Genomic DNA, 12,797 nt, shown 5'->3' on the forward strand with positions numbered 1-12,797 from the left:
TCAAGCATTTACTGTGTTAAGGATGGAGGACAAAATCCCTGACATCCTAATCCATAATTAATTCAACAAATACTTGTTGAGCATCTATTATGTACCACACACTGTTCAAAGTGCTCGAGAGACACCCTTGCCCTTATGGATTGGAGGAAACAGACATTTAACAAAAATGTTAATTACAATTTTGTGTATTGAGCTGACCAATCTTCATTGGACTTCCACTGTAAGCTAAGAACCAAAGGACAGTGATGAGTAAAAATTGTGTGATTCTTGATCTTATGAAGCTTACTCTGCAGCTCCCACAGGGTTTGGGTTTATTAGAGGAGAGAAGGGAGACACAATTAGAAAATTGTACAAGATCCTATACATTTCCAAAAGCTATGGAATACACTGTGAGGACTCTGTGGGAGGATATGGGCCGTGGTCTGCTCTCAGGCAAGGGAAATGACATAAACAAGAGCTCATTGTTAGCTCAGAGTGGGGGATGGGCTAACTGGTATGAAGGTTCAGAGGAGTGGTAGGAATTAAAGTTGAATAAATACAGTAGGGCCCTTGAAATCACATATAGGCATTTATATTAAACTTATGTGTTAGAAAATAGTGACTCTATTAAATAAATGTGTGTGTGACAGACAGTGTGAGAGAAGGAGCAAGAGAGAGTGATTGAGAAAGAGGAGAGAGAGCGAGTGATTGAGCAGAGGAATAAATTCTACCAGGGTTGTTTTCTTTCTAAAAATCCCTTCACTGACTCCCTTGTGGCAAAGAATATAGTCCCAGATCTTAGCAGGACACACTGTACCCCACACAAGCAAATCTCCGTATGTCCTCAGCCTGGTTTAAGCATTCACTCCATGACTCCTCATTCTGGACACACTAAACTTGCTCTTCCTTTCACACTGTGGTGGCTTGGGACAGATAGGTTTACTCCACTCTGTAACCCTTTCCCTTCTTTCCTGGCCTGTTGAGACCGTATCCATCTTTACTGTTGAGAAGCTTCCCTCAGCCCATCCCAGCCAGAGCTGGTTAACTTCACCTTCCTTTTCTATCATATCACTTTGTACATGTCTCATGTCTCAATTATAGGATTTATCACACTTACTGCCACTATTGATCTATGATAATCTCTGTTCCCTACTCTAACTAGTCTGTTTAACTCAGACGCATCTCTGTCCCCCACTAGACTGTGAGTGGGACCATGGCTTAGTCTTCTTCATTCCCCCAGCACCAAACACAGAGCCCAGAACATGCTAAGATGAAAATGCTGCATAGGCCTTGTGTCCCACTCAGGGCTGGAAGGAGCAGGGCAGAGGGGTGGCAGTGAGAGATTAAAGAAGAAAATGAAGAAGAAGATTATGGAAATATTCATTTATAGGGAGATCAAAGTAAGGGGATAAGTGAGACAAGAGGGGCAGCATTCCTATGAAGCACTGGGATGGAGAATATGAAGACCTCACAACAAACAGGTGGGGTTAACTTAAAAAACCAACATTTCTTCAGCACTACTATGTGTGGGTAACACTATATTAGACACTGTGGGGATATAAAGTTAAATAAAACACTTTTTCCTATGATTTAGTTGGGAAGACAAGACAAAGACAGACAGACTGGCAACATTCATACATACAAATGTAATTTTTTTAAAGTTCTTAAAGTTCAGTATCAAAACTTTTAATAAGAAGCACCTCAGAGTCAAAAAGATATTGTTTTAAGAAATATTAGATATGGAAACTGACTAGTTAAAATCTCAGCAAAGCTCAACAAGCCTACGTTTGAAATCATTCTCGCAGAAAGTGGACTAAGGCAAATCGACATGTAAATGTAAATTTTAATACCATTTAGGAGTATTTCTCATTTCCATGTGTCCCAAATTGTATATTATGAGTCTTTTTGAAAAAGGCAAGATAAGTGCTGGAAAAGGAAGAAAGGATTCATAGAGAATTTGAAAGGAGTAGATGGGAAAAGGGTGAATGAAAAAGACAATTTCAGAGAAGGAATAATGAGAATACACAAAAGACAAGAAGAATAAAAAAGATATTCCTATTTAGGAAGCTAGTTTTTAAAACTATACCTATGAATTACCTGTTGAAATGATGATGTTTAAATTATCTGTTTAATGTTTATCTGATGACTATAATGTAAAATATGAGACTTTAGTAAGTAGAAGGTGCTTTTAAATTTTACAATAGGTGCTTAGCCAAAGGTAATTGGAGGGATCTAGAAAAGGTATTAGAAAATGAAAATAAGATAATTATGTGAATAAGAGTAAGATGTATTCTGTGTGAAATATTGGGTGTCTTTTTATTGGTTCCTAAGACAAGCAGCAGGCTTCCCTTGTGGCTCAGCTGGTAAAGGATCCACCCACAATGCAGGAGACCTGCGTTCGATCCCGGGTTGGGAAGATCCCCTGGCAAAGGGAAAAGCTACCCACTCCAGTATTCTGGCCTAGAGACTTCCATGGACTGTATAGTCCATGGAGTCACAAAGAGTCAGACATGACTGAGTGAAGTAATGTCCCAAGACGTTATCTAACAGCTCAACTTAATTTTTCCATTTTATGTCAGTGTGATACTGGGATGACTTAGACATTTAGTTTTTAATTTCATTTAATTAATCAAACCTTGAGTGACTACTAAGTGGTTAGCCTCAGAGGCCAGCTATGACCAATGGGCTGAACAGGGATTGGCCGAGCACCAAATAACCTCATCAATTGAGCATTGTGTCCTAGGGTCCTGGAGAGTATAAAAGTGGGTGCAGGAGCCCAGCCAAACTGGCTCTTCAAGTAGTTTCTGAACATGTAGACAACCAGACATAAGACAAGCAAGTAGAGAAGAAGCAGATACTGAAAGCAGGTACTATAGTAATTGACTAAGGGTATGAGTTAATGTGAATGATCAGAGTATAAGGACTGATGTTAAAGAAAGAGGTATGTGTGTTGGCCGGGCTGGAGAATTGGGGGAGGTTGTTCTCATTGGGTTGGGTTTGAGCTGAACCTTAAATTGTGGGGCAGGAATTTTGAGTTTAGAGATTGGGAAGTAGGGAACAGATCTTATTTATTGGAGAGATAATCTTACTGGCTTATTATGGAACAGAAAATTCAATTTGGAAAAGCTATAGGAAATAAGCTGATGTGCTGGAGGAGGCATCATTTAAATGTCAAAGAAAAACACTTTAATCTTAAAGGTTACAGGAAGTTAATAGAGAAGGGACCAAATCTATACTAAATGTTGAATGTAAAGCAAGCAGTAACAATATTTAAGGAAAGTATCTTCCTTTTCCCCCCTACAGTTCAACATCAAACGTGTTTTTGTGATCAGAAAAGAGGGAGAAAATTAGAGGTTGAACCAAAAAAGCTATTGAACTCCCTTTACCACTCTGGGATGGGCAAGGTTACCTCCTAGGTGGTTGGGCTAATTGAGTGAAGGCAAAAGTAAAATTCAACAAAACCCGCAAGTACAAGGCAGAATTGGGGAAACCACTGAGGTTCTTGTGCTTCAGGGGCTCCAAAGAGCCCTTGTTTGTGGTTAAATGTACAATAGCAGCCATATCTCATCACAGAGTGGGCTCTGTTTCTGATGAGAGAAATGGAAGTTGCCAGGGTTCAGTCCTAGGCAAGTTACTTAGCCTCTTTGAACCTGTCTCCTCATCTGTAAAACATGAGCAATGGTAGTCGCGACCTCACAATAAGGACTTTTGTGATGTAAGGATGAGGTAACACTTGTTGGTTGCTTAGCAACCATGGTTGGTACATAGTCAATACTCAGTACAGTATTTATTATTAATACTTTAAGGAAAAAATTTATCTTATAACCTAGAGACTTACTTCTTACATTGTCTAGATGGGATTAGATGCCTCTTTGTCTGGGTTTCGACCCAGACCCAGGCCTAAATTTGAACTAAACTGAACTTCTGGACTTGGTGGCATAGCAATGGTGGGAGTAGGGTTAGCAGGGTGGGAGGCACGGTTCCAGGTGTTGTGGCCATAGGAATATTAAATTCCATGTCAGGTTTTGGTTTAATTTGGCATTGACTGTTATTCAAACAAAGCAGTGTTGTGAGTAGCAGAGGAAGGGAGGGCAGGAAAATCAACACATTCTTGGAAATAAGATGCGGCTTTTGCTTTGCTATTTTGTTTTTTCTTCGGCCACAGAAATATTTATTTGCTCTCAGGCTCACTGTGAAAATCCCTTTCAGGACATGGTACAAACCTAAGCTTCAGAGGAAACTTCATTTAAGATGACAAGAATTTAGCAAGACTTCTCTTGATACTTTTTTGTTTTAATATGAGAACCCCTCAGATGTGTGCTGTTTAGTTTAGGGAGACCGCTTTGCATATACTGAGAGCCCCCTCCACCTCATTTCCTGTGGCTGTGGCATATGTGGTGTTTTAAAAGTTGATGTCTGCCTTATTTCCTGATGACCTTAGTGTTTACAAAGTGTATAGATGTATCATTTACCCATTCTCTCCATGTATTTATATGTTAGGCTTTTCATGCTTTAGTATAAAGCATGGCAGTGAAATAATTATCCAACAGTTGCTCTCTTGGACCTCAGACATCTGGCATGATGCTATAGGAGCTGGTCCTAGGTCAATATTTGAAGCACAAGGAAGCTCTGTGTGATCAAGTTAATGGAACTTTCCTGTTTTCTGGTTCTGTGGTATGTGTTTAAAGCAAGATTTAGAGCAAAAAAGTTTAGGCAGTCACCTTCACCTCTTCTTCACCAATGCAGGGCTTATTGCCACGTCAATACAACCAACACACACACACTTGACAGTCTCTTCCCTCAAAGAGCTTATACTTTTGTTAAGAAACCAGACCTTAATAGATGAAAAAAAAATCCCTACCTATCCTGAGGTCTCTAGTATTTAGGAGATTGTGAAGAGGGCTATTGTGCATGTGCGTGTGCGTGCGTGCGTGTGTGTTTTAAAATTCCACTTTACCCTAGAGTTTGACTCAGGTCTGCCTGTGGACATAAGGGACAGGAAACTTTCTGGTGATTCATTCCCATCCTGGAAGCAGTTTAAGTCCTTAGGAACACATGGTCTCAAGTTCTAGGAAGATCTAAGCAACTGGTAGAATTTCTTTGGGATGAGTAGGCACCAAATACCATATACAGCTTATATAATAGAGGAGAGGATTGAAAAGTACAGTTATCTCTAGTTTTGCCTTTGTTATTAGTTGTGTGACCCATGATTTCAGCCTCTTTATGATCAGCTGTTCTTGATCTGAAAATCTAGAGGGCTGGAATATACAGTGCCTTTCAGTTTTAACATTTAAAAGAGAGTCACATTTACCGGGTATTCTCTGTAGCGCCTTCCCTTTTGACAGTTTGTAGCTAATAGATGAACTCACATTTCAGGATTAATTACTTTAAAGTTCTTTTCCTCAATCTCCAGTAATTTAGATGATAAGGAGGGAGAGGGATAAAGGCAAGAATTTTTGGCAAATTCTTGTAGAGAAATTCTAAAATTCATTACCTTTCCTATCTACCTTTGGAATTCTTACAATAAGTGGTTATTTATTATTCTTGTGCCCCTTCCCCACCTCCTAAAACAGTGTTCAAAAATCGAGAAACACAAAACAAGGGACAAAAAAAAAAAAAAATCAGCGTAATTCCACCACTCAGGTAAATTACACTTTTCCTTTCGGTTTTTGTCTAAAAACATATGACTGGATGGATCGCTCTGCGAACTGCTTTTGTTTCTCTTTGGAAATAGATGTCCGTGTCTTGAGAGTATTTTGCTATGTAATAAGCATAATAAGATACTCTTAGGTTACTTTTAACCTCTTTCCATCCTTCTTTTTTTTTTTTTCTCTTTTAGGGCATTAGGGGCCGGCGAGGCTGTATCTCAGAGCGCTGCAGGCGAAGCTGGTTTTAGAAACAATATGATGCAGTTATAAGGGCAAGGAGATGGGTCGGGGGCGGGAAAGATTCCATAAGCGAAAAAAGGAAGCAACCTCCACTCTGGAGATCTAAGAAATTTCCGACCCTAGAACCTTTTGTGTAGCGTTTTCGGCAACCTTCGGCAGAGGGCGCTAGGAAATTGTCGTCACTTTCCGGACAGCCTCCCAGACTTTACCCTCTAGAAAACTGTACAGTGTTTCCGGCTCTTCTCAGTTGCGGGCGCTCGTAACTTTTCGGCAGTTTCCGGGAAGACTCGGGGGCTCCGCGCCTCGCTAGCTCTGTTCCGATCGCCTGGCGCTGCGGGGTTGGGTGTCGGGCTAGTCATGGCGTCCCCTTCTCGGAGGCTGCAGACCAAACCGGTCATCACTTGTTTCAAGAGTGTCCTGTTGATCTACACATTCATCTTCTGGGTGAGAGACGGAGACTCCGGGGGCGGGAGGGGATCCCGGGCTGGAGTCGGGGAGGGGGTGTGTGACCCTGAGCTGAGGGAGCTCGGATCCGAGGTGGGGAGGGAGGCGCGAGTGGGGTTGGGGCGGCGGTCGCTGCTGGGACCTCGGTGCTGGGACTCCACCTCGGGTTCGGGCATCTTGCCCGCTCGGGTCGGGGTCTCGGGCGACGGCAGCCGAGAGGCTGAACCAGGACCAGACGTGCCTAGCGTTCGAATTCGATGAGGGGCGCCTGGAATGGAGTGACCCCCGCCCCCCAAAGCAAGCAGAGAGTGTTCCCTGAGAAGCAAGGCTTGCTCGGGCCCGGTGAGGGCTCGCTTGCATAATAGTCTCTTTCTTTTCACTGCTTCGTAAGAGGGGAGTATTTCGCAGGTAAGTATGATAATGGCTCCACTCCCGCCAGTCTATCCTTAGGCTTGCTTTGTGTACCATTCCTTTGTACGCTCTGCACATCTGTTTCTGGAACGCTTAGAAACACTCCCTCTCCCCCCACCTGCAGGAAGGTTTTCTTCCTAAGGCGGGAGTAAATGAGTTAAGGAAATTTTGAACCCTAGGGCAAAAAAAAAAAAAAACAGATCAAGTTTAAGAATTTTGTCAAGATGCCTAGCTGCCCCCTGGTTTTGTCCTGGCTACAGTGATCCAGCGTGTGGGTTTATCAAGACCTGTTCTTGTGTGCAACTCCCCTTCCTAACCCCCTGTACAGCCCCGCCTTGTCTGCCATATCCCAGCCACAGATCTGTGGCCACAGAGTGCTACGTCAATTCTCACACCTATTGTTTCTTAAACATCTAGTGGTTTGTGGTTTGAAGATGCTACTGTATACAATGTGTAACTCTCTATTCTCTGATTTCGCATGTAGATCACTGGTGTTATCCTTCTTGCCGTTGGCATTTGGGGCAAGGTGAGCCTAGAGAATTATTTTTCCCTTTTAAATGAGAAGGCCACCAATGTCCCCTTTGTGCTCATTGGCACTGGCACTGTCATTATTCTTTTGGGCACCTTTGGCTGTTTTGCTACCTGCCGAGCTTCTGCATGGATGCTGAAACTGGTGAGTGAGTCCTTGTTTTCTTAAAATTGGTTGTTGGTTTTTGAAAAGGCTTATATGTTGTAGGCTTTGTTTCTTGGAACTAGGCATGGCCCCTTTCTGATTTTTCCTCTTCCTTATGAAAACTTAGTAAGTAACAGTATAGCAGCGACTCCCTTTGCAGTTGTGATGTATCTGATTTATGCTGACTTGGACTTTCTTTTTATCCCACAGTATGCAATGTTTCTGACTCTCATTTTTTTGGTTGAACTGGTCGCTGCTATCGTAGGATTTGTTTTCAGACATGAGGTAAGCCTGCCTTTGGGAACCTGAATATGTGAAAATTTATGCTCTAAGAGATAAAACTGGATAAATTTAAGTAATAGAGTTAAAAAACAGCTTTCACTAGTTCAAAAGCACAAAACTGGTAACAAAATTGATACCTTCTCCACTCATCAAAACCTTAAAATCAAATTAGAAATTGGAATTCCACTCTGTTAAATCTGGGGTTAGGAAATCATTCAGTGAGTACTGAGGCCTCATCAAGGAGAGTGTTTAACAAAGTGGTAGTGAGGGTGGGAGATACAGCAGTACAAAGTTGCCACTTGAATAAATATAGGTTCCCATTGTACTTTGAACTTCTCATAGTTATCATCTTTTACTGGAATGTTTTGCTTAGGAGTCCCATTAGCAAAACCATATTGCTTAGAAGATAGAATTGGACCATAGATGTTAATTATATGTTGCTGCAATTTCTTACTTGACCTGGAGATCAAAAGAACATTCTAGAATCTTTGTTTACCAGCCTTGTGTTTCTTTGCTGTAGATTAAGAACAGCTTTAAGAATAATTATGAAAAAGCTTTAAAGCAATATAACGCTACGGGAGATTATAGAAGTGATGCAGTAGACAAGATCCAAAGCATGGTAAGTGGTCATAGCTGGTGGTTTCTCAAGAGGGAAACACATTCCCTATTCCCTCAGAGAAGATGATAGGGCCTTGCCTATCAGATGTTGTCCACTTGCCCTATAGCAGTGAAAGTCAGACCAGTTCCAAAATGTTTATCTCATGAATTTTAATGCCAGTGTCATAGGATAGAGATCACTGAGTATAATCTTAGATGCTGGTGTAATTGTTTTTATGCTGGTGTAGTTGTAATGCCGGTGTAGTTGTAATTACAACTACATAGTTGTAATATGAACTCTAAATGCTTTTGTTGGATTTTTTTTCAGTTGCATTGTTGTGGTGTCACCAACTATAGAGATTGGAAGGATACTAATTATTACTCAGAAAAAGGATTTCCCAAAAGCTGCTGTAAACTTGAAGATTGTTCTCCTCAGAGAGATGCAGATAAAGTAAACAATGAAGTAAGGAGTAAAAAAATAATTTTCATTCACAATACACATAATCTGCAATAGCGCAGAAAACTGAAGCTCAGAAAATTTGTGACTTGTGATTAAGTGACACTTAAACTCATAACCCAAAAAGTGAATCTCATGTCCCTCAAAGGAGATGTGATTTGTTATGAGGGAATAAATTTTAACAAAAGAACAAAGATCATCTTTTGCAGAGATGTGTGATCAAAGTATTATTGCTTGGACTGTACTGACTTTTTTTTAAATTTCTCTTCCATTAGGGTTGTTTTATAATGGTGATGACCATTATAGAGTCAGAAATGGGAGTTGTTGCCGGAATTTCTTTTGGAGTCGCTTGCTTCCAGGTATGTCCTTGTAGTTAGGAAATGTTTCATCACTCTTGTAGGTGTAGGCTACAAGATTTCCACTTTGAAGTCTTTGAGTTTTGCCTCTGAGCCCTGTATAGCAAGGACATTTTTAGAGAAGTCACGTTTTCACAAAACTCAGTCGATCATCACAGTAGAAACATAGTAGTTTTGCCCTTTCCATTCCAGTTTTCGGTTGTCTTGGATCTTGTTTTCCCATGCTATTTTCCACAACTCCAGAGTTCTGTGAGACCTGCCCTCTTAGGTCTCTCTGAATCTGCACTCTCTAATAAAATAGCCACCTTTCAAAAGTTATAACTATGAAATTAAAATTTTAGTTCCTCAGGCTTCCATTTGAAGTACTTGAAAACCACATGTAGCTAGTGGCCACCATGCTGGACAGCATTTTCATTATCACAGTACTGCTTCATAGATGGAGATTTTACTTGACGGGATGCTTATTCTAAGCCATATCCTTTTTGCTCTGATAACTGAGAAGAAGAATAAGAAAAGTTTTCCCAGACTTCAAGATTTTCCGGAGTGATTTATGTCAGGAATGGTTGTGAAATTCCAGATCGCAGTTGTAGTTAAGACATCACGTATAAGCTTATTATAGAAAAAACTTAAGGTTTCAAAAGAACAGCATGTATACTATCTATGGTGAAACAGATCACCAGCCCAGGTGGGATGCATGAGACAAGTGCTCGGGCCTGGTGCACTGGGAAGACCCAGAGGAATCGGGTGGAGAGGGAGGTGGGAGGGGGGATCGGGATGGGGAATACGTGTAAATCTATGGCTGATTCATATCAATGTATGACAAAACCCACTGAAATGTTGTGAAGTAATTAGCCTCCAACTAATAAAAAAATAAAAATAAAAAAATAAAAAAAAAAAGAAAAAACTTAAGGAAATAAGTAGCAAATTGGAAGTGAAAGGAGCATATACCTGTATCTTGAGGTCTTTAAGCTTTGTGTGTATGTGTATGTTTAGTTTTGCTTATATTTTATTTCCAGCTGATTGGAATCTTTCTAGCCTACTGCCTCTCTCGTGCCATTACAAATAACCAGTATGAGATAGTGTAACCAACATAACACGGGTCTATTACTCTCCAGCTTTAAGGTATGCTCATTTTGATCCTCAGCACTGTCAGTGTTTACTCCAGCCTATATATACGATGGATGGGACTGAGTTTGCAAAGAAGGTCATGTCCAGCAGTGCAAATATTATCAGTATTGTGTTAGCAGCAGGACACAGCACAGCCATGCATAAGCATTAATCTCGCAAAAAATATCATGGCCATAAAAGGACAGATGGGCCTCTCTGGGTTTACCTACATGTCAGCCTAAAGATCCTCATTGGTCCCCTTTCTAACAGATTTGGACCTAATGAAGAGAAATGAAGAATCCTAGTAGTGACCTTACTTGTAAGGGTCCCTGGCAAGTACACTCTGACTCTTGATCAATACCGGCATTTTCCCCTGGTCTTTTACCCAGTTCTCATTTACTGCAGCCTTCTGGTGGACTATTACTAGAGCCATGAACTCATCTAGCTTAACTAGATTTTGGAGAAACATGTGTTTCAATAACTTCAGAATTTGAATGATAAAACGTGAGAACTATAGCTGGCTGAAGTAATCCCTAGGGTTCCCTTCATATTTGATTTGAGCCACTCACTGGGAACACATGGAGATCTTCATTAGCAGACTAGATTAAAATGTGTGCAAATGAATACAGGTATTGCAGTTTGGGTTACAAGGAAATTAACTATTTTTCCTTTAATTTAGGATATTAACATCCCTATCCCCAACCTTGTGAATTATAAGATCATCTGGATGGAAGACCTACATTTGTTACAGATAGATTGAAAAACTACATCAATAGTCTGATTTGATCAAGACAGTTGTTTGATACATTCGAAGTCCACCTTTTGTCCCATTCATGTTACATCATTGAAATCCGCATATCACTCTGAAACACTGGAAGAGCTTAATAAATTGGAAACGAAGCAAAACTGTTCCTCTTGACTTTTTTGTCTTGGTATGGGGCTTTTGAAAGACAATAAGTTTACTGTTCATGTAGTAAGATCGAAAACTGACCCTTCCAAACTTGCCCTTTTCCCAACCAGGGTTATCTGCTGTGATTGTATACTTTGCTTCAAGAAATTAAAATGTTTTCGTTAGTCACACTGTGTAATGTCATTCCAGCCAGTAGCTGGATAACACCCATCATCAGAGTTGCCAATTGGTGGTAATGGTCTCTGACTTCTAAGGCACTCAAGACTATAAAAGGCACTACACATGCTCTGTGATACCCCAGGTTGTAACACCTTAACACTTTACATTTCTCTGCCTCTGAATTAAGGTATTTACATTAATATGTTCCCCTTATTGTTTGAAAGCTTCTAACTATTACTTACTGGTGCCTGAGTTATTGTATTCTCTTTGGGAATTTAAAGCAACAGATCTTCATTAGCTTTAGCTGGTATTTCCTTGTCAGGTTGATATGACTTAATTGTCAATATTAACTTTGAATAGTTTTGTGCCTTTGATTAATAAATATAAATCTTTTACACAATAAATAGTGTTTTCCTCTAAAATCATTGTGTTTAACTTTTGGAAAATCTGGGATGGTAGTTTTCCACTGAGAAAGCTAAGCCCCACATTTCTACTTGGTGAATATAGTTCTGGATATGAAACGTAAACCTGAGATCTTGACACATTTTTTAAAAGTCCCTGTTTACAAAAACTATTCCCTGTGAAAGAAACACATTCCTTGCTATGAAAAAGCATAATGCTTATCATTCTCCTAGAGATTAGACAGTTTTATTGTATAGTTTAAGAAGTTGGATAGGGAGAGAGAGAACCTGTACCTTCAGGGTAATAAGGAAATTAATCATTAAAGTTGGAGTTGGAATGGGAGAATTCTTTCTTTGGTTTTGAGTTTCTTTATCCACTGTGTGTGTTAGTTGCTCAGTCATGTCCGACTCTGATTCTCCCGACTGTAGCCCTCGAGGCTCCTCTGTCCGTGGAATTCCCCAGGCAAGAATACTGGAATGGGTTGCCATTGCTTTCTCCAGTGGATCATCCTGACCCAGGAACTGAACTCAGGTCTCTTGCGTTGCAAGCAAATTCTTTACCATCTGAACCACCAGGAAAACCCTCTTTACCCATTAGAAGAACCAAGCTCATTTCTGACTGCCACACATTCACAGCTCTTGAATTTAATGGTAAGTAAGTAAGTGTTAGTCACTCAGTCATGCCCAACTCTTTGCAACCCCGTGGACTGCAGCCCACCAGGCTCCTCTGTCCATGAGATTTTCCAGGCAAGGATACTGGAGTGGATTGTCATTTCCTTCTCCAGGGGATCTTCCCAACCCAGGGATCAAACCCGGGTCTCCTGCACTGCAGGCAGATCTTTACCAACTGAGCTACAAGGGAAGCCCAAATTTAATGATAAGGGAGAGTCAATCATAGTACAAGGAAAGTGGATAAAAACTACTGAAGTTAATGAATTTGGCGGCACCTATTTGAAAGTACTTGGAGTTACTGCAGTGAAAGGGTATTCTCCATTAAAACATGCAATGGGTGATTTGACAGAAGGTATAGGGATAAAACAATTGAAAAAAAAAAACAGTGGCTTTCCAAATGCAGTGAATCAGTTATTGAAATTAGTGGCACTAAAGAAGGATTTAAAGGATAATCAAACTTC

The 12,797-nt window shown here is 40.5% G+C and overlaps 1 protein-coding gene across 1 annotated transcript; it reads left to right on the forward strand.

Annotated features, from left to right (window-relative positions):
• The first annotated feature begins 5,852 nt into the window (after positions 1-5,852).
• On the forward strand, positions 5,853-11,100 carry TSPAN6 (tetraspanin 6). Its single transcript, XM_043897066.1, has 8 exons — positions 5,853-6,311; positions 7,207-7,395; positions 7,606-7,680; positions 8,198-8,296; positions 8,603-8,737; positions 9,007-9,090; positions 10,104-10,209; positions 10,874-11,100. The coding sequence occupies exons 1-7, from the start codon at positions 6,225-6,227 to the stop codon at positions 10,170-10,172; spliced, it is 738 nt and encodes a 245-aa protein (XP_043753001.1). The 5' UTR covers positions 5,853-6,224; the 3' UTR covers positions 10,173-10,209; positions 10,874-11,100.
• The last annotated feature ends 1,697 nt before the right edge of the window (positions 11,101-12,797 follow it).

This window comes from Cervus elaphus, chromosome X, assembly GCF_910594005.1.
Source record: "Cervus elaphus chromosome X, mCerEla1.1, whole genome shotgun sequence".
NCBI classification, from domain to species: domain Eukaryota; kingdom Metazoa; phylum Chordata; class Mammalia; order Artiodactyla; family Cervidae; genus Cervus; species Cervus elaphus.